At 34.8% G+C, this 26,068-nt stretch overlaps 1 protein-coding gene across 8 annotated transcripts in view; it reads right to left on the bottom strand.

The window, feature by feature from the left end:
• Nucleotides 1–26,068, bottom strand: part of LOC126887914 (teneurin-m) — a 240,350-nt gene that overhangs the window by 155,047 nt on the left and 59,235 nt on the right. For 7 of the 8 annotated variants that reach the window (XM_050655842.1, XM_050655839.1, XM_050655841.1 and 4 more), the window contains exon 2: nt 25,085–25,282. In XM_050655842.1, the coding sequence (XP_050511799.1) occupies nt 25,085–25,282 (198 nt within the window). The remainder of the gene's footprint in view (nt 1–25,084; nt 25,283–26,068) is intronic. The other variant, XM_050655840.1, reaches the window with a different exon arrangement.

Below are 26,068 nucleotides of genomic sequence, written 5' to 3' on the forward strand. Positions count from 1 at the left end.
TCCCACCAATACTGATGTTCTGGTTGGGTACCAAATTTGTCATTATTTTTGTTTTTGAGATGTTTATATTTAAACCAACATTTTCTGTAGCTACAACGAGTTCTTGTACCATCTCTCTTGCCATACCTAGATCCTCAGCTACTATGACTATATCATCGGCGAAACGTAAGTTGTTTAGGTATTCTCCATCTATTTTTATTCCCTTTGTCATCCAGCCACGGACCATTTTATAGTAATAGAAGAAATAAAAATTAAAGCAATTAAAATGCAGAGAAAAAGACAGAGGAAAAAAAGATGAACCTGGAGAAGTTATGAATCAGTAACTAAGGAAACAATATGAGACAACCCCAAAAGAAAATCTAACAGAAGCAAATAGCACAAAGGCAATATGGAACAAAAGAGTGGCGCAACAAATGAAGATAATGAAATAAGGATAGAAAATTATGATGAATATTTGCGTATCATTAAAAGATGAAACAGAAAAAACACATGACCCAGATAGGGAGGGGAAAAATCATTAACAAGAATCCACAACCTAGTAGTTAGAATATGGGAAGCAGAATAAATGCCCGAGCATTGGATAGGGTTATACCAATATTTAATAAAGGACTGTTTGTACCAAAAGACCAAAACTATAGAATAATGTCTGTACTAAGTACAACATACAAAATTTTAACAGCCCTTATCGGACAAAAACTCACTCAATTCACAGAGAAAAAATTGGGGACTGCCAGTAAGGATCAGGGAAAGCAGATCCACTACAGATGCAATCCACATAATTACACAAACAATCGAGAAATGCCACGAACACAACATAGAACTCCACATTCTCTTCTTAGACTTCAAACAAGCCTTTGACTGCATTGGAAGAAATAAATTATTTATTCAAATGAAAAATCAAGATATACCAGCAAAGTTAAGCAGATTAACAAAAATGACTATGAATGGATCTCGAGCTAAAGTAACAACAGAATAAGGTAGCACAGAATCAATTGCAATAGAAACGAGTGCGACAATGCGATTCCCTGTCAACCACATAATTCAACATAGCAGTAGAAGGAACAGTCAACGCCAGCGGGATTAAAGTACTATAGCCCACTCCTCAAGACGAATAGTAGCCAGTGACATAGTTCTTATGGAAAGATATAAGGAAATATTAAAACAAGCATGAACAATTTTGACAAATGAAGTACGGATAAGAGGTCTAAAAATAAACGAAGGAAAAACAAAATATCTAATCTACTTAGAAGAAAAGATAACCAGAGAAGAGAATTCAAAATAGGAAACTTCACTTTCGAACGGAGTTCAACAACTTAAAAATACTTAAGAGTAATTATTGTGAATGGCAAAAATAAGAGAAGATCGATAACTATAATGTATTCAATTTGGGCTCCGAATATTTTTAATATTAACAAAGTTTAATATAAGTTATAAATTGTGAATATCAGTGATATATTGAAATAAACTGTAAGTGTAAAAACTCTTTACATAATATTTAGTTAAATTAGCATTAAAGTCAGCAAATTGCAATTATTTGTTATTGTTGTCAATAAACAAATCCAGTTTTACCAGAAAAATAACCGCTTTTAGTAAAGACCGATATACCTGTTTTAGCAAGTGTACAGGGTCGGACTTACTTTTCACTGAACGTTTATCGAAATGAATTCAAACAAAGAATCACAAAACAGTTCTACAATACAAGACCATCAAAGTCAAATAAACGCATAACAGTCATACTCTTTGGCAGCGTCGAGAGTGCAATTTTCTTTAAAGTCCCAAGCAATTATCTTTAGTGCCTTAGAAAACACCAAACTTCAAGACTACCTTCTCCCACTTGGAAATATAATTCAACCGAAAAATATAATCTTCTCTTCTAGATTATCTAATAATCGCATATGTATGTATTTATCCAATAAACAAATAGTGGATGATTTTATGAATAATCACGGTCAAATAGAAATACAAGGTGAAATTAAAGAGCAAGAAGGTTAGTTACACCAGCGGAACGACTTGTGCTCTCCGGCGTATGTCCTTCAATACCGCACGACTTGCTAATCAACGAGTTACAAAAAATCGGCATAGTTCCTGTCTCCCCCATGACATTCCTCAAAATTAGTGCTTCTATGCCTGAGTACAATCACATCCTTAGTTTTCGAAGACAAATCTATATCAGTCCTCACAGTCTAACACTACCGGAGTCATTTACTCTTGTTTTTGACATCACGATATATAGAATATTCATTTCTCAAGACAGTTTAGTTTGCTTTAGATGCAAGAAGCCAGGTCACATTGCATCACAGTGCTCCGAACCAATAGCTCAACTAAACCCCAACCAAAACAATGAAGCATCGGTATCCAGCGCAACAAATATATCTTCGCAAGCACCCAATGCTACAAACCCTTCTCAGTGTGAACAAATGTCTATTTCTAATGTCCCGGAGATACCGAGCAAAGTAGATGCATCAAATAAGGACAGTCACATAATTAATCAACCAAAACGTAACTCTGATGAAATTATTTCACCTGAAGCAGATCCATCTTCAAAAGAAGGTAAGATTTTTCCACCACCTAAAGTCCAAGCAAAATCTAAAAAAGCTAAAATTAGTTCAGCAAGCACTTCTGAACGCTCATTTTCTCTCTTACTTTACCCTGCCAAAAACTTCATCGAAAATCACCCTCTACCTTTCCCTCTAAACTTTGATCAACTTAACATGCTCCTAACGAATATCACGGGATCAACAGATCCTATAGCCACGATTTAGGAATATACCACAGACCTATCAGCCTTGACAGATATGCTCTCTGAAGTTTACCCCCATTTAAAGGAAAGATCTATAAAACGCAAATTCACGTCCTTAAGGAAAAACATTTATAAACACCTTGGTAGTGAGGCATCGGACTGGGAAAGTGACACATCTTAATTAAGTCAACATTAAGATTCAAGTTTCTGCTTCAAAAGAATATTGATGGATTTTTCCATCGCCTTGCTATGCTCCAACGTCTTTCTCTAAATTCCAGCATCTATACTGCAGATCTCTTTGGTTTGTTTAAAACCATCAAACGTGTAAATATTAAAAACCTCCCTTGTTGTCTAGTCCTTCCCGACTCTCTTAGCATAGTCAAAGCTATGCAAAATATATACCATAAACACCCCATTGAGAAATGGATCAAGGCCGAACTAATGGAAGCTCAAGAAAGTTTCAGAGAATCCACTTCCTGTGAATACCATCCCACATAGGCATAGAAGGAAATATGAACAAGCAGAATACTAGTGCGCGTAACGCTATCACTAATGAGGTATCAGAAAGAGAGTGTCGGAGTGTCGCTGGCGATATGAAAGTTCGTTTTAAAAATAAAGTGTTAGTGCGTGGAATCCAATTATTGCTCCAAAGGTTTAATTGTTTACAAATTGTAATTAGTTTTTACCAATTTTTGATTTAATATTTTTACAAATGTCGCTAATAACCTTTAACCTTCGGGTGGATGCGACTTTGTCTTTTTTAAATAAAAAAAAATAAGAGAAGTGATTAATTCATAAATTTTGATAATCTGAATTGAACTAATTATTGGCCTACGACAGTGACCCTTCCACTGTACATAAATATAAACATAAGATGACATTGGGATGTCACGAGTATTTGAATATTAATACATATAAATACCAGTACCTAAATAGAAGGAGAATCATTATATTATTATTAATGTATAATATTTAAGTTAGCTATGAAACACGCTAGTCAATAGTTTGTTATTGTTTACATTTATGTTCCCTTAACTTTCGATATTATCCAGAAGTTAGTAAACTAATATAATGAAATAAAATACAGTTTTAAGATGTAATCAGTACCAGTACCTAATTGTAAGAATGCTTACCAACATCATTTATTATTACATCCCGTTATATCTTAAGAATTGTATTTCATTACCAAATATCGAGTGTTTTTATTTTGTCACCAGTAATACAGTCTTCTTAAAGAAACAAGTTGAATGACTTCACTATAATATAAGCCAATAAACGTTCAAATCCCAGTTAAAGAAGTTACAAGTCTATTTATTCAAATGTAAGTTTAGTGAACATTAAACCCACCGCCTACAGAGCTGAAATGGAAGCACTTATAAGTCTATTATCCCTAATAATAAGTCGACTAGGCTCGATATATTCCCGGCCAGCACCGCCATTAGCGATCGATGCGGTGCAGCTTTTTCCTTCGTGAAAAACGGCTCTAAATGCACGATAAATCCTGTTGGGTATGGTGACCGGCCGATAGAGGGCTCTGCGTTAGTCGTGGTAGAGTGCCGAATTTGTAAGTTGACTGTTTTTATGCGATAATTCAGTTTGGTGTTGCGAAACTAATAATCTTAACTATGGGGACCGATATATAATTTTCAAAATGTGTACAGAAATGTCAAATATTATGTCAGCACTGTAAACTAACTATTTAATGGTGAATGTACTCGAGGATGTCTTTTCATTAAAATTCTATTTATGTATAGAGAGAGGGGCAAAATTATGGAATAAATTAATTTTTCGTGAATGAGCGATTTTATGAATAAATCCCGAAAAAAGTCGATTTTTATTTTTAAATTACGATTTTTTGACATAATATATCATACTAGTTACGTCATCCATCTGGGCGTGATGACGTAATCGATAATTTTTTTTTAATGAGAATGAAGGTCATTTGCTCATTTGAAAGGTTATTCAATTCTCCATTCAGTAACATAAACATAAACATAATTATTCATACAGGGTGTCAAAAAAATTATTTCCAAAATCGTCCATTGTCAAAAAAAATGAAGTTATACCATAATTTTGGCTACTAAGTATATTTTTTAAAGGAAAAGATTCACAAACAAAAAGGATAAAGGATTTTAGATAACATCCGACCGAACTACAGAGGGTAGCATTAAGAATTAATTACTCACGATTGTCTAATATGTTTTGGCCTAGACACAAAAAAAGAAGAAGTAGAAGACTTTTCATGTAAAGTAATTAGAGAAGCTGAAACATCAACGGGCACCGTTGAGTTTACTCTCGTTTTGAGCAGGTAGTTATTTTATTAGTCGAGTTCACTCCCGACCCTATTCGAATTCACTCCCGAGCGATTTTACAATAAAGGATGATTAATGGGTATTATTTTTCTGAAATTTAAATATTGTTACCAAATAGTACTTTTATCCATAAGATGAAGATGTTCTTAACAGAGAAATTTTAAATACATAGTAATTTAGTTAAAATTAAAACAGTTGAAAATATCTCGGCAAAACCAAGTTGTTTGAGAATACCAAGTTATTACTTGCGAAAGCAAGTTGATAACGAATATCAGTTATCAGACTATATATCTTGCTTATACAGAGAGAGTCTGTAATTTGGAATAAATTCAATATCTCAAATACTAATGGTTTTTTTGGAAAATGCTCAGATCCGTCGATTAGTATTTCAAATTGTCCTTTTTGACATACAATGATAATGCATACAGAGTGTCCCAATTTAGAGATATGACGTCATCGTTGATTTTCTTAAATGGCAACACTGTCATTTTGATAGCTATGTTGATAGGGTGTGTAAAGTTATACGTAACTGCAAAATATCAAATTTTTATTCTCTGCCATTTACAAGATAATAAAAAATAACAAAGTTATGTCTGTAATTTGGAATAAATTCAATAATTCAAATACTAATTGTATTTTTGAAAAATGCTCAGACCCGTCGATTAGTATTTCAAATTGTCATTTTTGACATACAATACTAATGTATACAGGGTGTCCCAATTTAGAGTTAATGATGTCATCGTCCCAATGATGTCATCGTTCATTTTCTTAAATGGCAACACTATCATTTTGATAGCTATTTTAATAGGGTGTGTAAAGTTATACATAACTGCAAAATTTCAAATTTTTATTCCCTACCATTTACAAGATAATAAAAAATAACAAAGTTATGAAAAACAAGTAATCGAATAATAATTGAATTCAATTATTTCAATTAAGCAAATGCTCCTAATGTTGCCCATTGACTCTTTGACAATAATTAAGGACAACATTATGAGCCTTTGCTTAATTGAAATAATTAAATAATTCAATTATTATTTGATTACTTGTCTTTCATAACTTTGTTATTTTCTATTATCTTGTAAATTGTATGGAATAAAAATTTGAAATTTTGCAGTTATGTATAACTTTACACACCCTATCAAAATAGCTATCAAAATGAAAGTGTTGCCATCAAGGAAAATCAATGATGACGTCATATCTCTAAATTGGGACACCCTGTATATGACAATTTGAAATACTAATCGACGGGTCTGAGCATTTTTCAAAAAAACAATTAATATTTGAATTATTGAATTTATTCCAAATTACAGACATAACTTTGTTATTTTTTATTATCTTGTAAATGGTAGAAAATAAAAAATTTATATTTAGCAGTTATGTGTAACTTTACACACCCTATCAAAATAGCTATCAAAATTACAGTGTTGCCATTTAATAAAAATAACGATGACGTCATATCTCTAAATTGGGACAAACTGTATACATTATTATTGTATGTCAAAGAGGACAATTTGAAATACTAATCGACGGGTCTGAGCATTTTTCAAAAAAACAATTTGTATTTGAGATATTGAATTTATTCCAAATTACAAACTCTCTCTGTATATTTCGTTTACCATTTCTCAAAGCAGAGGACACTGGGGATTGCTTTGCCATAGATCTTGTTGCAATTCAACCAGAAGATGAAAGAGTGGTTAAGTTTAGTGACTATTTAGTTGAAACCTATATTGAAGAAACGTTAACATTTCCTCCTAACATTTGGGCTGAAAATTCTTTGTCTTTGCAAAGGACAACAAATACATGTCGAGTCTTTTCACTCTCGCTATAATGCTTCATTTTAAAACACACATCCAAATTTTAACCGGTTTATAGTTATGAAAGTGTACGATAGAAAAGTGATATTGAGAAAAACTTTATAGATAATAATTTGAAAGAACTACAAAATGTTCTTTGTGTAAATAAAAAGATAAAGATCTAGATAAAAATTTGAAAGAACTACAAGTTCATCTTTACTCTCACGTATTTGTATTCAATGAATCTTAGTGACCAAATATTAAAAAGAACATAACAATGAAACTTTGTTTTCTTGAATTATCACAAAGTTGCATTTTTTAAAATCATCCCAATTAGATGTAGATCTGCAAGAACGTTCAATAAGAAAAATATTTTTAAACGAATTATTTGTCAACTGTCCAGATTTTAAGGTATAATAATTACTTATACTAATGACGGCTTAAAATCGCCTGGGAGTGAATTCAAATATTACCTTTTACTGAGTCAGGTAATATTCATATTTTGGGAGTGAACTCAACTCGTCCCACATCAACAATTAAGTAACACAAAATATTATCTTTTTAATATCTCCCTTCCCTTCCAGGCAAATTATGTATATCTTTTATCAAATATATATTTTCTAATGAATTCCTATTAGTACCTGCACATGTTACAAACGTTAACAAAAGCGTATTCAAGGCAATTAGTCACATTTTTAAATTCTCATTCCACGCACAGCAGCAATGCCCATACCAATCAAATCTAGCAGTAAATTCACGCTATTTACTAATACGAGATGTTCACATTCAATGAACAGCTGACAAATTACGAAACCCTTTTTGGTACGCCGATCATTATGTTAGAATTACACTCCCGGTTTTATTATTGTTTTGTTTGAATGCCCTTGACTTGAAACAAACTTATTATTTTCAATTGATGCATGTGTAGCGACCTTGGTTTAGTGTGTTTTGTTAGACATAATGCTCTTCCGATAATCGGCCTTAACGAACTGAAGTTGGTTAATGTCTTTGTGAACACGCTAATAGGGGTTATTAAGGATGCACTCAGGAAGATGGTCGTTATATGTTTCATAATTTTTAGATTGACACAACAAAACACAACAAAATTGACCAGATTATATAAAATGTACCTAAATCAAATATTGATTTCAGATTTTGTATTCCCCATTTCATCCCACATTCCCCCCGTGCAAACGGGGGTATTCTTTGATCTTGAGGATCTACCATTTTTCAGTTTTTTTATAGTTTTTATTTCTGCAACTTCTATCGCAATTCCTTTGTTTTCATATGTTTACTTCCGTTGATGTCTGTGTTAAAAATTGATCCCAATTGTATATTAGTAATTCCCACACAACTTCTCCGTGTTTGGTGTTGTTAATAGTTGAATATTTGTGCTTTTTCCAGAGCACTCCTGAATTATTTTGAAATCTCAATTACGGCTTCCAGCGACATTATTTCCTAGAAGTATTTTTCTTTTCTTTTTCAGTAATTATGTATGTATAGCAGGGGACAATAATGGCCGGTTAATAAAGCAACTCGGACATTGCAACGACCCAGAAAGATCCAATCGATACCACTCAGGGCCTTTGTATTATTAAAATTCGTCGTTCGGCTGTTTAAGTTAAAGAACAAAAATCGTTGTAGGTCAGAATAGTTGTTGTAAATGGAACTATAATTAAATTTTACAGTAGCAAACATGTTTACTACGTTTAAAATTAGAGTACCTATTATCCTTTTGCAGGTTTAGCATTTGTGTTGTTGTAGTTATTTTCGTAGTTTATACATTAATAGTACAAGAGCTAGAATGTTCGTGTTCTATTCTATATATCTAATCATCATGACACTAAACCAGGAAAAATCTCCACAAGAAGCTTCTTCATATATTCATACTCAACGATAGATAAGGTGCATGGAATAACAGATATAGTAGAAAAAGCTCTAGAAGAAAAAAGGAAAAGTCTGTTCTGCAATTATTTTTCTCGATGTAGCGCAGTACAATAGTGTAGAAATATAGAAAATGTTAAAATACAATAATCTCACAAATAATATCTATAAAAATATACTAACTTTGTTTTTAACCCAAGAGAAGTAAACTCAAAAGACATATTCACACCCAAGAAACTCACTAGAACAATCACCAAATACATCTTCTTTCTTGGTTGATCATATAAGCCTTTGACGGAAATCCATAAGCATTACGGCGCGGGAAATTTGAATTACTCCTCCTGGTTTAGAAACAGACTATAGAAAGAATCAAAGACGAGAAAACAACTAAGGATGACCAACAAAATTCTTGAATTGATGGAGCAGAGAAGACAACAGATAAAGAACAGGGAAAATATAAGAAAAACAGAAATTAATAAAACAAAAGATAAAGATCGTGAAAGAAAATAGGATGGAGCATAAATGCATTAAAATCGAAGAGACAGAATGCAAATAAAACACATTCAATATGTTAAAAAAAAGCAAAGAAACTACGGGTTTCTATGATAAGAAACCTTCTCATATAATTGTAGAATCAAGGGGGGAAAATAATGATAAATCAAGAAAAATTTCAGATAACTTGGTATATGTACATAATTAACTGTTTAATGAAGTCAGAAGAACAATAGACATTAGGTAAAAACGAATGGCCAGAAATACTAAAGGTAGAAGAAGATAAGTTAAAACTAATAACGAACAAAATATTAAAATATTGATAAAGCTTTTCAATCAACTGTTGAAATGTCCGAGGACTGGTTGAGGTCTGAATTCATAATTTTACCAAAAAACAACAACCGAAACACTGTAGCTACTATACACTTATGATATTTTATAATTGTCACTATATACTTATAAGTGTTATGAGTTACACTTTGAAGTTGTTCCTACGTATCATCCACAGTAGTGTAAAAAATCAAGATTAAAGGCAGTTTGGATTTTGAGATGGACTGGAAACTAGAGAAGCACTTTTTGCATTAAATGTTCTGCTACAGAAATGACGAGATCAACGTACAGATGTCTTTGCCATTTTTATTGATTATGAAAAGTCATTTGACACACTACATCATGACAATTTAATTAAAATATTAAGAGAGGTATCTACCATGTGGAGTAGTTATACGGAGCACGAAGCACCAACATATGGATACGTGCTTTTAGATAAAAATATTTATCTAAATTGCATACAAATTCATTACCCCAGAAAGCTAGATATCTAACTTCTTTGATGTATCGTCAAGTTTAGTCACTACAGCCATTACTTCCCGTTAAACTATCGAAATACTTTAATTTAATTTTAAAAATAGTTTTATTGATCAAAAACCTTTTCCTTTGATAGTTTATGTTGTACTTTCGATTCAAAAATTCTTTTACAATTCTGAAACAACAAGGAGTAAGCTATTTTATACTCCATCAATAAATTCATAAATCAGTCGGTTCACAAACAAACGGAACAACGCCATTGTTCAATTCCAGAAGTTTTATCACCTATTTGATATCTACACAGTTATAAATAGATCAGAAATAAAACAAGAACCAATATCGTATAATAGTTCTGCTGCAAACACAGCTTCGGAAAATAAAACACAGGGATAAAAGAATCCAGCGGACTATTATTTCAGATCACTCTTCTCGAGTCTTCTAAGGCGATGTGAAGCCAGTAGGTTACCGGGATCGAGGAAGCGGGAGACTGGATGTTCGAAGCAATTTTAGTTCGCTATCGACCTAATACATGCCACTATAACTACTAAAATGAGTTTATATACTACTCAATTTGGTAGTTTGTTCGAGGAAGAGAAATCGAACGGTTAAATTTAGTAGGAACGACATAAATATTCTGCTAAACTAAAGTTTCTCTAAGATAGGGGAAAGGCGGGCAAAATGGGGTACTTAAGGTTGAAAGATCAGTACAAAAAAAATTTGTATATTTACAATAACATCATATGATTTTATTAATAAAAGCATATTTGGACATCCAAAAAAAAACATAAATTATTCCTAGCAAGAAACAAATACAACATGAAAACAATAAAACATTTAGAAAAGTCCTTTTACCCCGTTTTGCCCGTCAGGTAGGGTAAAATGGGGTAGGATCAAAATAAGGCATAATAACCCAATAAACACGTATACTACCTATTTGCAGAGTTCACAAACAAAAATCTCTTCGTCATCTTCTTCAATCCCAGCGCATGACATATGTGCCCAACGAATGCACCTGGAACATGAAGCCCATCCTTCAGAGGATGTAGAATAAAGATCTCCACAATAAAGTCACTCTGCATCACTAGCACAGGATTCACTATCACTTGAAGAATCACACTTTTTAGAAATTTTTACTTTTTTCGTGATAGTTTTCCCTTTAATACCCTCCGTTTGTTTGATGGTTCCTATTTTTCTTTTTACTACCCCAAGCATTGGCATTCTTTTCGGCTTATTTTTTTCTAAAGCGTCTTCCAGCTCTTTCTTGTAAGGAGTAGAAGTCAAAATAGCAGTTTTTCCCTTTCTGTGTGAACTCCGTTTAGTTGCAGCACTGGCTTGCGGAATAGGCATAAAAACGGTTGGTGATACTATCGGAAAAGCTGAATCATTGGAACTAAAGGTACCTGGCTTCGCATTGCTGATTGGTGTTGTATTCTTTTCAGGGGTTCTTTCGCCGAATGGAACAGTAGCTCTTGATGTGTCTGGTTATGGGCTAACGGTGGGTATCGTTTTCTTTCTTGGTGTTATTTCTTCGAATTGAGTAATAGCTTTTGAAGTTGATGGCACTGCATCAGAAAACGTCGGATTATTATTTGTTTGCTGGTTTGTCTTACTGCTAGTTCGATAGACCTCAAAATTTTGTTCAGGAGTTCAGATGGCAAAAAATCAGCGTCAGAAAAAACATTTAAGTCTACAGGCCACACCCCAGTTTTTTTAAACCCATTTATAGCAGTTGTCATTGTAGCCGCCCTTATAAAAGCAGCACTAAATAATGATGAGAGTTGGTGAAATGTCACTACTCTACCTGGATTGGTTCTCAGCCATTTTCTCACTTCGTTATCCTAATAAGTGCTTAGCGGCTTCATGAATGAGACGTCAAGAGCTTGCAGCCGATGAGTTGTGTGAGGAGGATAACATAAGAGAATTACACCAATATCTCTTGCATAATTTATTAATTCCAAATTCTTTGTATGTGTGATTTGTGGGACATTAAACTGAACCGATGCACGGTAATGTCCCATTTCGTCGTTGATTACAGCTCTGACCGCCCCTTCCATAGACTGTGTAGACCAGCTCTGCCTCTGGGTGACACGTTTGTATTTAAACACCATCTGAAACAAAGTACCTAATTAAGGAAGGGCAAAATGGGGTACCCCATTGTACCCTACCCTACTCTACCCCGTTTAGCCCGCTTTGCACTACTTTTAGGTTAAGTGTTAAAAAATTCTTAAAACATTGTTTATTTGAACAACCGCTACGACATATTACGCTCAAAATAGTACATGTTTAGCTGAAATGAAAAAAAATAATGTGCAAATAACCTAACACTACTTACCTTAGTTTAAATCGCTCTTAACAATTACAACTAGTACTCGTCCGTTAGTCACACAATACACTTCAGTCGCCTACAACGGTATTGTTTGCACTACCGGTTTAAAACTCGATACTCGATCAAATTACAGAGGCTCGTCTCCTGCAAGTACCTGTTACGGTACAAAGTAGATAAAGTTGGGGGTTTCGTTCTCAATCGCGGTACCCCGTCTTGCCCGTCCACCCCGTTGTGCCCGCCCTTCCCCTATGTGGAGGTTTTTTAGTAGTAAACAAATTATAGGGACACAAATCAGGTTTTAGCATGTATTTTAGAGTAAAAGTTATGAGTAAAAGGTACCCATCGTCATATCAGATAGAAATACAGACGTTCTTAGACATTGCAACTTGCAACGGACGATAGTGATCTCCTGACTGTTGACCGCCAGAGGCAACAAAAGTGCAAAGACAACTCTCTCCCTGGTTTTGACCCTCGAAGACAATACACTTGTTGTTCTTTACTCTCTCAGTAATAATCAATAGTACCGCGTGCTAAAATACCGCGAATCGCTCTGATACTGTCTCTCGTAATAAACAAACGTTTTATCCCCTTGTGAAATAGTGTAAAACGCAAAAAGTGACGTGTATACGTGTACTCGCGAAAGACAGGACAGACGAATCATCCCAGTTTTATCCGAGATAAATCACCGCTTGTGAAACCTGCCTATGTGATAACCGAAATCTACTTATCTGCATACCGAGAGCGAAATAACAGTGATATTAGTAAGCTTTTTTACAAACCTTTATCCCATAATTAACCTCTCTCAATTCCTTTAACCACGTCCTATAATACAGTCCACACACACTGTGAGATTATTTTCATAATTTCACATGTAACTGTACACGAGGTTTTTTTTATAGGTTATATAATTTGATGTCCCTGCTGAGTCATCTAGAATACATATTCAAAAATTGGGCGAAACAATTATGATTTTTCATGATTTTTTAGGGTTTTTGTGAGTTCTTGAGGAGTTATCACATTTTTTGAGATCGATAGAACCTGAATCAATGCGTATCCAATTCACATTCAAAAAATGTATGAAAGAGAATATTTTCTGGCCTCAAGGAAGCAAATACAACCATCTTTTATGCTAAAACCAGGTGTTCAAGGGTTATTGGAAGGTTTTTACTGGATTTACCCAACTTTTTTACCATTCTACATCAGTAAACAGCATGTTTTTAAAAAATCTATAAAATAACTTGAGACGATGAATTTTCCATATTAAAAAAACTAGAAATTTCTTGAAACATGCGAAAAACACGGTTTACAAGTCTTTTTGGGCATTTTCAAGTGAGAAATGCATTTTGCATATATGCCGGTCTTCACTCACATGATATTTCGACGAAATACTCAAAAACGTGGCAACACTGCCAGCTGTTTCAATACTATCCAGCAGAGGAGCAAAGATATAATTTGCATAAACAAGGCAAACTCAGCTACATGCAATACAAGTTGTTGCATTGTAAATATTAAAATGATAAGTATTAATACAAGGATAGAATATAACAATTATACACACAAAGGTATACATGACTGTTTTTTCTCATTAGCTATACATCTTTGATGAAAAATATCGTGTAATTACTTCTGTCTCTTCGTGTGAGAACATGGTTAGCGACATGCTAACCGCAATTGTTTCACAATTAATTGCCCATGACTGAATCAATTACATAAGAAGGTGTGGGCAACGGCCCATTTTGAAATTAACCGCAATATCCGTAACAATGCCATTACTAATCGATGATTTGGTTGGGTACTAGAATATGGTTCATAACTAAAATTAATTAAAAAATAACAAATGTTTGTTGGATTGCAATTTATTCTTAAAAAAATAAATTTTTAGTCATTCAAATGCATTTGACTCATATTCATACACTTTCGAGTTATTACGTTAAATCCCAATGGTAGGGGAGCAAAGTATGCTAAATGTGCAGTCACTCGAGCGCTTTGGGGACCTATTGGGTTGTGAAAAGTAGGTCTTAAAACCAAAAAAAGTTAAGTAAAGCTTTCCATTTTAGTGTGGACTCTCCATTTTTAATTAAATTTTCCATTTCCAACAATCGTTTTTTTAGATTATAGCGCCATCTATCCATAATTCGAAAAAATGTCTCGAATAAAAGTTACTTATTTTTACGTAAGGAATCCAAATCTGCATAAAAAAATGAGGGCTCCCATTTAAGATTTTAAAGTAATCCCCCACCCCACCTCAGTGGGGGGTCGTGTTTGGTGGCATTCGATAGATTTTTCAAAAATATTGAATACGTGTATTTTTCAGTTTTTCGATCTGATGGTCATTTCGCGAAATATCGCGGGATTCGTATTTAAAATATTAAATTTACCCCCCACCCCTCTCCGTGTTTGGTATCATTCGATAGATTTTTGAAAAATATTGAGTACGTTTTTAGTTTTTCGATCTGTCATTCATTTCGCGAAATTTTCGCTTTTTTCTTGTGAAACTTTGGAACTTACCCATTTCCTTACGTCCCTTAACCCTTAAACGCCCAACCTTTTTTAGGTTCCATGTACGCCCAAGGGTGGGTAAAAAATGTCCACCTCGAAAATAGCTAATATATTTATTGAGAGTTGTTGGAAATGGATTAAACTTAAGGATATTATGCTTAATAAACACAGCATCTTGTAAAATATTAATATAAACAATTTACAAACCTTACAACAAAATTACAATGTACATCAAAATTAACATACCAGTAAAAGCCAGTAATTCAAATTTGTCGATTTTCTCCATATTCTTCCTTTCAGCCTCCTCATTGGCGAATAATTATGTCGATTATGTAATTATACGTCGATAATTATATGGATTATGTTCCTACCAACGAGAAATTATAGAGAAACCTTTAGTAACAAGTTTTACCAAGGGTGTACTTTTTATGCCCACCCATATTTAACCCAAGCTATTACTTTTATTTTCAAAAATATCGGTAGATACAATTTAACATCCGATAAAAGTCTGTCTTTTTAACAATAAATAATTTTTGGAAAATTTTTAAACACGTAATAAGTATGTTACAAGGGAATACGCATTAGGTGGACATTTTTTACCCACCCTTGGGCGTTTAAGGGTTAACGAACTCCCCTCGATTAAGAGCCAATATATGGTAGACGTACATTTTCAGGGTACAAGGTTTCTTCCCCTGTAATAATCTGACGCGCTCGAGTAACTGCAAAAATCCCCGCTTGGGCTCCCCTACCATAATATTGCCTTTCGTATTCTCATAGAACGATGAATAGAACTATACAATAATTAAGTTATTTTATACAAATAAAGAATAAAATAAAAGACAGCTTTTTGCCCAAAAAAACAAATTTACGATGTGCGATAATGAAAGCACCAAGATTGTCATGAATGCGGTTAAAAAAAGATAAAACAAACAATTAATTATGTTTACATGTGTTGAAGTGACACCTTGTTCGGTAAACAGCTGTTGAATATGATAATCATGATGAATTAAATTCCTGCAAACGAGTTTTTCAGGTAAAATATAAAATATTCCGGCAGATTGAATGTTTTTAGCGTTTCGCTATGGTTAAAAACGGTGTAATTAGTGTGCTCAGGTCTTCGACTTTGGTCTTGCCGCTGGTTAGGTATTCATGTTTTGGATCTATCTGCGTTTTTAGTGTTTTGTTCAAGGAAAATTTATTGATTTCGATACACTAGATTTTTTTTAAATACTTCGTTGTAAATTAAATTAAGAGACGTTTTATATTTTTTCAGTTCATTCACAGAGCGCCATAAGCTCCCTTGCGTATGCAGTCCGATAAGTACTTAGCCTACAAAAGAAAAAGGAAAATTTTGGAAAAGTGGCGATTTATTTCTCTACATACTCTCCTTTTAGCTCTTGACCCAGCGATGCTTAAACTTCTTTAACCCGTCTGAAAAATACCTTTTCTCGAGGTCTGCAAAATAGGCTTCCGTGGAGGCGATGACCTCCTCATTCGACTTAAATTTCTGCCGAGCGAGTGTCTTTTTCAAGTTTGAAAACAAATAGTAGTCGCACGGGGCCAAATCTCGAGAATACTGTGGATGGGGCAACAGTTCGTAGCCCAATTCGATAAATTTGGCCATGGCGACGTCGGAGGTGTGAGCCGGTGCGTTCCTCATGGTGGAAGCGCACTTTTTTCTTTGCCAAATGGGGTCGATTTTTCTTCAATTCGGCGTCGAATCGGCCCAATAATTCGGCATAATAGGGCCTTGTGATCGTTTTGCCATTCTCCAAGTAGTCGATGAAGATCACACGTTGTGAATTCCAGAAAATGTTGGCCATCACCTTTCCGGCCGATTGGACAGTCTTCGCGTTCTTCGGAGCACATTCGCCGGGGGCTGTCCACTCTTTCGACTGTTTCTTGGTTTCTGGTGTATACCAGTGAATCCATGTTTCGTCGACGGTTATGAAACGACGTAAAACTCCTTTGAATCACACTTAAATAGAGTCAAACACTGCTCTGAAGTGGTCTCACGGTTGCGCTTATTGTCTAAAGTAAGCAAACGCGGCACCCATCGCGCCGACAGCTTTCTCATGCCCAAAATTTCATGCAGGATATGACCTACGCGGTTTTTTGAGATGACTACTGTGTCAGATATCTCGCCCCCACCTTCAGTCGGCGGTCTGCCAATACAAGATCGTGGATTTTTGTCACGTTATTCTCCGTCGTAGCCATTTTCAGGGCACCTGCGCGTGGCTCATCAAAAACCGACGTTTGCCCACGTTGAAACTTATTAAACCAATTCTTGACAGTTGCCATCGAAGCAGAAGAGTCACCGTACACAGCATCCAAGCGCTCTTTGATTTCGCTGCGTGATTTCCCTTCCAAAAACAAGAATCGAATCACCGACCGATATTGCTCTTTTTCCATTATTAAAATCCGCGGACACTGTACACTAAGGGAAAAACCCCTTACTGTATAATATAATATGTATCAAAAAATGTATATAATTTTAAGTAATTTAGCTTATTACAAAAAGATATTGTTTCTAAATATGCAAACAAAACGAAGGTTGATTAACGCAGTTTTGTTTATGTAACCTCGTAGAGGCTCACGTATAGTTTACTTTTCAAAGTCCAAATTATAAGGAGATATAAATAGCCCACAGAGGGATTATCATAAATGATTATAGTATTGTTATTATCAAGATCGTTACTATGCTAGTGAGCCGTCCTACGAGAAGGGTATCCTGAACCAACGTAACAACACGCTGACTTTCACACGCAATCACAACAATACTATAATTTCGATTTGGCTAAAATTTTGACATTAGCCGCTACGAGAATGCATTAAATGACAGTACACTTCATTTGTGATAGTGGCGCCATCGGGCGGAGAGGCTAAGTACTTATCGGACTGCCCTAGTACGTTTCACTCTCATTAGAGATCTTCAGATGGTGTAAATAATATGACAACCTCTGAACGAACTCAAACAAATCCAGTCCCCCAATACCGATTACAACAAAGAAGTCGATATGGATGCCGTAGCAACATCTGCTTCGGAGGTAGTCATATATACACCATCTGAAGATCTCTAATGAGAGTGAAACGTACGTAAGGGCGTTTATGGCGCTCTCTGAACAAACTGAAATAAGACGTCTCTTAATTACTTATATCATCATTCACACACATCCACATTCTATAAATTTTCATCTATTTCTACATATGACTGTTCTCACCCTGTCTATTCAATCTATCATTAGCAACATATAACAGTTATCTATAGTAAAACCAAATCAAAAGTCTAATTTTCTTTCTGGGTCCCGTTCATGTTCCATTCTCATTAATTTCCTCATAGACATTTCATACCCATTCCCTCTTCCCCCCACCCCTGCTTTGGTTTTTAGACCCTTAGGGATCAGGGCAGCCTGCGGGTTCTTTAGGAATTAGTCGCCTAAGTTTGTGCTTGTGGTTTCTTAATGATACATCCCCCTAGATTATTTAAGACATTTTTACATCTCAGGCACCCCCACTGTGACCTCTTTTTAAACTTACACAAATTCGAACAGCTACCAATAAGTTAAATAAATTCGATAACTTTAAATCAACACAAAATTGCTTTTTTAAATTTTAGGTCTTTTGACAATCAGATTTGATTACTGACTTTAGTTTTCGAATATAAACATTTGTGTAATGTGGTTTGCCTAACTACCTCCACTGAAAATATACGTAAATAGAGTTTTAACTACAACATCTAGTTTATTATATTTTAAATGATTGTTTTTCACAATGGAGTGAGTGTTGTTACATCATTTCTTATTTTAATTAGCTGTAGACCATAATCTTTAAATATGACAGGTTAATTTTTCAACTTCCTGTGGAACTGTCACTTCTGTCATGTCATCGTTCAGGAGTCTCCATCCATTTCATTGTCACTTGCTGCCATACTGTCACCATGTGAACAAGTAAAACCAAAGCTTAGATGTTAGCTGGGTCGTATTAATGAAATATTTTAAACATCCATGCTTAAGATAGCATTTTTAACCGATGTTTCCTTGACGGATCACTTGTAAAGGGCTTTGACCCACATATTTTTGTAAAACTATATCTTGGTGGTTAGCATGTAAACTTCACGTGAGTATAACCTACAACTTTTCTTAATCAAAGTCAAAATTTCAAAATCTTTGCATTATTTTACCAGGTTATATTCATTTTAGGTAAGCACTGATGATGATTGGCCAACCAATCGAAAACTAGTTCTGTGATGTAGCCCTTTTTAGGGATTTTAAATATATACCTTTTATAAAGGATTTTATTGTTATTTGTATTACATGGTATACAACCAACTACAGAAAAACTTGTTCCTTGTGGATCTCTTAATTTCGTTTTACAGCATATTATTTTGTATTCATTTTACTCTTGAGTATCGGGACCAAGTTTTCGTTGGAATTTGGCGATGATGGTTAGACAGGTAGTGAGGTTCAATTTTTAGACCTCCTCGTGTCTTTTTTTATTCATCATTCGCTTGGTTTGCAAGTAATATAGAAACCACGAATAGGCATAACAAGAAACCTGGTCCTGTTAGAGGTTTTATTTCTCCGGAAATTTTTCCGGATTTTTTTAGAGGTTTTTTTTTTCGTTTTCGTCTTGCCACCGTTTGTCACCGATTCTAAATATCAATTAACTCATGTTTTATTGCATTTGCTAAGTATTTTCTGAAGAGATTTGTGTAGGTCTATTGTTGATTGTTTTTTCCTTCCTCTGAAGCTTAAATATCAAGAATTGTAATAAGACCTCCACCAAATTTAAATTTTGTTTTTACTATCCGTTCATTTCATTCGGTATTCTAGTTCTGCCCTTTTATTATTAACATTAAAGCTTTGATTGATTTTATTGAATTTTTTGAATTAAATTTGTCATGGCATTGATGCATTAAAAGAATTTACTGTTAGGGTAATTTCAATGTGATCATGCTTAAAATTATGTATGTATATGCTATTTCAATTGATGCAATCTATTTTCCTGTATTTAAGAAGCAAGAGACAACACAATGATACATATCATTAAATGTATTGACACCATTTTTGTCGGACAATGGCCGAGTATGTAACTGTCCTTTATGTTAAAATGCCGCGAATGAACTCGTTAAAACAATTAGAGTATTATGTCAGCAGTTGTATTTTATGAATTTTAATTATTTGTGTTGTTTACAATTGCTAATTTTTATTTCCTGATGAAAAAGTCCAAAAATTACGCTTTCATTCGATAAACTGAGCATATCAAAACATTTTGAGACGTTATGTGTTCTCTACTCTTTTTAATGGGTCGAAGGTTGGACTTTAACGGATACACTTTTCAAGAAACTGAAAGCTTTTGAAATCTGGGTGTATCGGAGAATCCTACGAATAAGTTGGGTGGGTAGAAAGTTTTGCATCGGATGGGAAGTCATCAGAACAGTGAAAAATCGCAAACTTTAATATTTTGGCCATGTTATGTGACACCCAGGCTTAGAAACCTGAGAGAATGGTTTAACATATCCTCTGCATCGCTTTTCCGAACTGCCGTCGACAAAATTACTATAGGCAATTTGATAACACATGTAGAAGAAGATCAAAACATTTTACACTGCTTCTAGCTTAGACTCTTATATTATCTGTAATCTTGGCAAAATGAAATTTTGTTTATGCTTGTATTATACTTAGTTTAATTCATATGTTTCATTAATTAGGGTAAAGATAAGTTAACATGTAAATCAAAAATGAATAACCATTTTTAATTTCGTTGCAACACGAAACTACAGCCGCATCATTATTCCAGTTCAATCAGAGGGTGCAGCAAGCACCTCTACCGGATTCGAAACTTATTAGTGTCTCATGCCGCTAGGGCATCCCTGCCATTTCGTTCGTTGCAATCCGTGACTGCACGCCGGGGTTTGTCCTAGTTGGGTCAGAGAGAGCAGCATATGTGCCTCCTGATGAGAGACTAATAAGTTTCGAAACCGGTAGAGGTGCTTGCTGCACCCTCTGATTGAACTGGAATAATGATGCGGCTGTAGTTTTGTGTTGCAACGAAATTGAAAATGGTTATTCATTTTTGATTTACATGTTTACTCTGATTGGAGTACGAAGGGAACCATTCTCGTTGGAACTTTACCGCGCTGAGCAGATGGGACGTGAATCTTCCTTAGTCTCAGCATCCGTTATGGCTTGCAAATTGTAGAAGCCTCGGAGGTGTTACCAGAGAAGGTTCCCATTGTTTTCAATCTGGTAGGATGTAGAGTAACATTTTTGGAGGTTGTTTTATGTGCTGTTAGATTGAGAACTTAGTTTTTTTTTGTAAGTTAACATCTTATCATATATGTGTAATTTTTAGTCTCATAACTGTAAATATTAAGAATTTCTTACTAAATAAGAAAAAAATATTAATAATTAAGAATTATTTCTACAAGTTCAAATAAGCAACTGAACTATACCGGACATTACCCTCTAAAGACGTGCATGGTATACGATGTAGTGCGTTACTAAACGCGTTCTCACCATTGAAAAGCCGTAGATGGTAAACAATCAGCAATATGTATTCACGACAATATAAGATGCTCTGAAAAACAGTAAAAACTTGTACTACCTTACTCGCCGTATCCGCTCAACACTAACTCCTTTCCTATCACTGCACTTGTCACTACCTGAGCCACTATTTTCAAACTAATTAAGCCATCTAAGTGCGAAGTCACATTATGCGATTTTACCGGTGCGGCAAAAACGCTTCGGTTCGACGACAACGTAATTATGACATTTGTCACACTATGCGTTCTTGCCGCACTAGCGGTAGTGAAAATAAAGGTATTTTACTCTTGAGCGTAATTCATATTTTTTGGCATACCTCGTATAATATTGATAAAATTTGATATCTGATAGTTGAATCACCTGCTTTAGACCTTGCAGAACTTTATATGAGGAATGACTTTTTCGTAAAATTAATAATAAAAAAGTTTACCCTATTATGAACTTAAGTATAAGAGGTCAAAGAATGGAGGTAAAGGAACTAATAGAACCAAAACACATAGAAAAAGATGCATGGATTGACTATCTAAAAAAGCTCTATGCAGAGGAAGAACAAATGATGCTAGAACCGGAAACACCAGAAATTACCACAGATGAAGATGTTAATATAAGTGCACAGGAAGTACGAAAAACACTCGAAAAGCTGAAGAACAGAAAAGCTGCAGGTAAGGATGGAATACCAAACGAATTACTGAAATATTGTGGAGCAGCAATGACAGAACAATTAACAACATTAATTAACAAAATCATAAAACACAATAAAATACCGGAAGAATGGAGAACGAGCGAACTAATTCTACTATTCAAAAAAGGAGATAAAAAGCAGCCAGAAAACTACAGAGATATCAACTTGTTAAATACTACCCTAAAACTTACAACTAAAATCTTACAAGACGTAATGAATCAGAGGATAAGTTTAGCAGATGAACAACAGGGTTTTCGTACTGGAAGATCGTGTACAGATGCAATATTCGTCATAAAGCAAATTACTGAGAAATCACTAGAGTATAATATACCAGCATTTCTATGTCTGATTGACTTAAAGAAAGCATTTGACAGAGTAAGACTCAAAGATGTAATCCATCTTCTGTATAATAGAGAAGTCCCTCTAGATATCATAAAAACTATTGAGAACATCTACCAAAACAACAAAATGGAAGTCAGAATAGATGGACAACTTACAGAACCTATAGATATAGGCAGCGGAATAAGACAGGGAGACTCATTGAGTCCTATGTTTTTCAATTTAATCATGGATGAAATCATCAAAAACGTCAATACATGAAGAGGATATAGAATGGGAAACAAAGAAGTAAAAATACTCTGCTACGCAGACGACGCAATATTGATAACCCAAGATAAAGATAGTCTGCAAAGATTAGTCCACAGATTTAACATAAGAGCAAAAGAATTCAATATGACAATTTCATCTCAGAAAACCAAAACAATAGTAATCAGTAAAGAACCAATCAGATGCAAAATAGAAATTGATGGTATCAGTATTGAACAAGTAATGGAAGTAAAATACCTTGGAATTACATTGTCAAGTTACGGAGACCTAGACAAAGAAGTGAGAAATCATGTACAAAAAGCAAATAGATTGGCAGGATGCCTTAATAACACTATATGGCGAAACCGACATATTAACACTGAGATGAAGGCAAGAATTTATAAAGCCAGTGTAAGACCAATAATGACATATGCATCAGAAACAAGACCCGATACAGCCACAACACAAAGACTACTGGAAACGGCAGAGATGAGAGTACTGAGAAGAATTACAGGAAATACACTGAGAGATCGAAAGAGGAGCGAAGATATTAGAAGACAATGCCACATAACCAGAATGGGGGAGACACGTGTGGTCAAAATAGCACGAGATAAATCACCAATCGATAGAAGAAGTATCAGCCGACCGCGCAAAAGATACAGTGACAACCTTCCATAGAGGTATCAATCCGCCAATGAACAAGCAGAATTGCTTATAAAGAGGAAGAAGAAGATGAACTTAAGTAGACAGGCTGAATCTCGACTGATTTCTACGTACCTGAGTGGTACTGCCAATCTTTCCTCTGCACTTATGAAGTTTCTAAATTGCGTATTTTCTTTTGTTAGGTGAGGTCGTCAACTCGTTAAAAGATTTGATTGACATCCGGTAATAATGAAAGAAACTATCATCATGAAGACGAATCTTTTCGAAAAACCTCTGAAAGTTTTCCATTGAAATCGCTTTGGCAAAAAAACGGATGAACCCAATGTTGGCGATTCTCTGGTTCTCTCAATACAGAAATTGCTAACAATTTCTTTTTCAAAATTAATTAAGACATCATGACACGCTTACAGGTCGCAGTAAACTAACCGCATAGTGTGACAGATCGGTCCAGTACGGTCGAAACGGATGCGTTTTCACCGCACCGGTGCGATATCACATTATGCGGTTAGTTTGCTGCAAATTGTAAGCGCGATGCGATGTCTCAAAAAATTTTGAAAAAAACATTGTTAGCAATTTCTGTATTGGAAGCGGAGGGAATGTTAGGCAGCGTTTAGACGCCGCGATAAATGAGCAATTTTTCGTAATGATCGAGTGGTTTCAATTTATCGTTGTGTGTAAATGGTTCATCGCAGCGATTTATCGCTGGTTTAGTCGCTGCGATAAATGAGAGCAATTTATTGTAACGATCTAGTTGTTTCAATTTACAAAAAATCGTGACAGTATTTCGCTGCGTCTAAACAAGCTTTAAGCAGCGTTTAGACGCCGCGATAGAGCGGGCAATTTATTGTGACGATAAATTGCTACGATTTATTGATTTTTATAAAGCTTGTTTAGACGCTGCGATTGATTATAAACTGAAACAACTCGATCGTTACAATAATTTGATGCAATTCATGCAATCCAACTCCAATTCCGATAAATCGATGCGATATACCGTTTACATACGACGATTAATTGAAACAACTCGATCGATGGCGATAAATTGCTCGGATTTATCGCGGCGTCTAAACGCTGCCTTAAAAAAATCAATAAATCCTAGCAATTTATCGTCAAAATAAATTGCTCGCCATTATTGAATTAAAACCAATGAATCGTTAACATTGGGTTCATCTGTTTTCTCCCTACGCAATTCAGAGGTTTTTCGTCAGTTTTAGATTCTTCTTTATTATGATAATTTTTTTTTTCAACATTACCGGATGTTAATCAAATCTTTTGATGAGTTGGAGGAAATCTTACGACCTCACCAACAAAAAAATATACGCAATTTAGAAACTCCATACAGCGTGTCTACTTAAGTTGGATACATATGGGAAACTTTGTTATTACTAATTTTACGAAAAAAGGTTATTCTTCATACAAAGTTCTGCACGGTTTAAAACCAAAGATTTAACCTCCAGATAATAAATTTTATCAATATATGGTATGCCACTAGGTATGTCAAAAAATATGAATTTCGGAGTAAAAGAGTAAAATGCCTTTACTTTCACTACCGCTGGGTTTAAACCGCACTCTGACAGCATCCATAAGAATGCTTGGGCCGTCGATGTCAATGTAGATGCACCAAGAACGCATAGTGTGACAGATCGGTCCGGTACGGTCGAACCGTATGCGTTTTACCGCACCGGTTAAACCGCATAATGTGACATCGCACTAACGTGACATCACACTAATAATTAAGCCATCTAAAACTCACTAATCGTTCCACTGGGTATGTACACATTTCCTGAGGGTGTCTTTACGAGGCAAGAGGGTTCGAAATCTTGCGCGGAGTCTGCTGGAGGCGCGGAGGCTAGCCTCCCGTTCAAACGGCTCATTGTAGGGTTCCTGGGGGGAACATCAGGCGGGCGAGGTACTCCGTCTAGCAGGCAACCTGTAAATGAAAATGATTCCACTATTATTTTGTAATTAAAATTCAGTTCGGGTAAAAATGGTGGCGATAGAGTTAACATGGTCTTTCTGGTGGTATTTTTGCGGTACTAACAGTGGAGTTTATATCCGACAGTTCACAAATGTTCAAAGACTGTTGTATGGTATATACAGATGCATCAAAAAATATTGAAGGTGTGGGGTGTGCCTATTGGGATAGCAGTAATAAAATTAGCAAAATGTTCAAACTAAATTCTATTATGAGTATATACACAGCTGAGTTAATAGCGATAATGGAAGCACTAAAATATTTATCTAATATAAATCATTCAAAGTTTATAATTTACAGTGAGAAAAATAGTCCTGTCGCCAGGGGGGGTACAACGGCCTCCTGTATTCAGATGGACTTACCCAAGATTTTTTTATGTATTTTGACCTGTAGAACACGAATTTTTTGGGTAACAGTTGATCCGGATGTCGATAAGATTGTTATAAACCAAGAAGTTGAGGAATCACATAACAGCGATTTCTCGCAAAACAAAACATTTTTTTGTATTTTTTGGGCCATTCTAACCAAAAAATGTTCCTACAAATGTTTTCGTAGGATGCATAGTTTTCGAGATAAACGCGTTTGAACTTTCAAAAAATCGAAAAATTGCAATTTTTGAACCCGAATAACTTTTGATTAAAAAATAAAATAGCAATTCTGCTTACCGCATTTGAAAGTTTAAGTCAAATTTTATCGGTTTTAATTATTTGTATTGCTAAATATTTATTATTTTATTGTTAAACAAAGCTATAAACAGCTAGT

This window comes from Diabrotica virgifera, chromosome 7, assembly GCF_917563875.1.
Source record: "Diabrotica virgifera virgifera chromosome 7, PGI_DIABVI_V3a".
NCBI lineage: Eukaryota > Metazoa > Arthropoda > Insecta > Coleoptera > Chrysomelidae > Diabrotica > Diabrotica virgifera.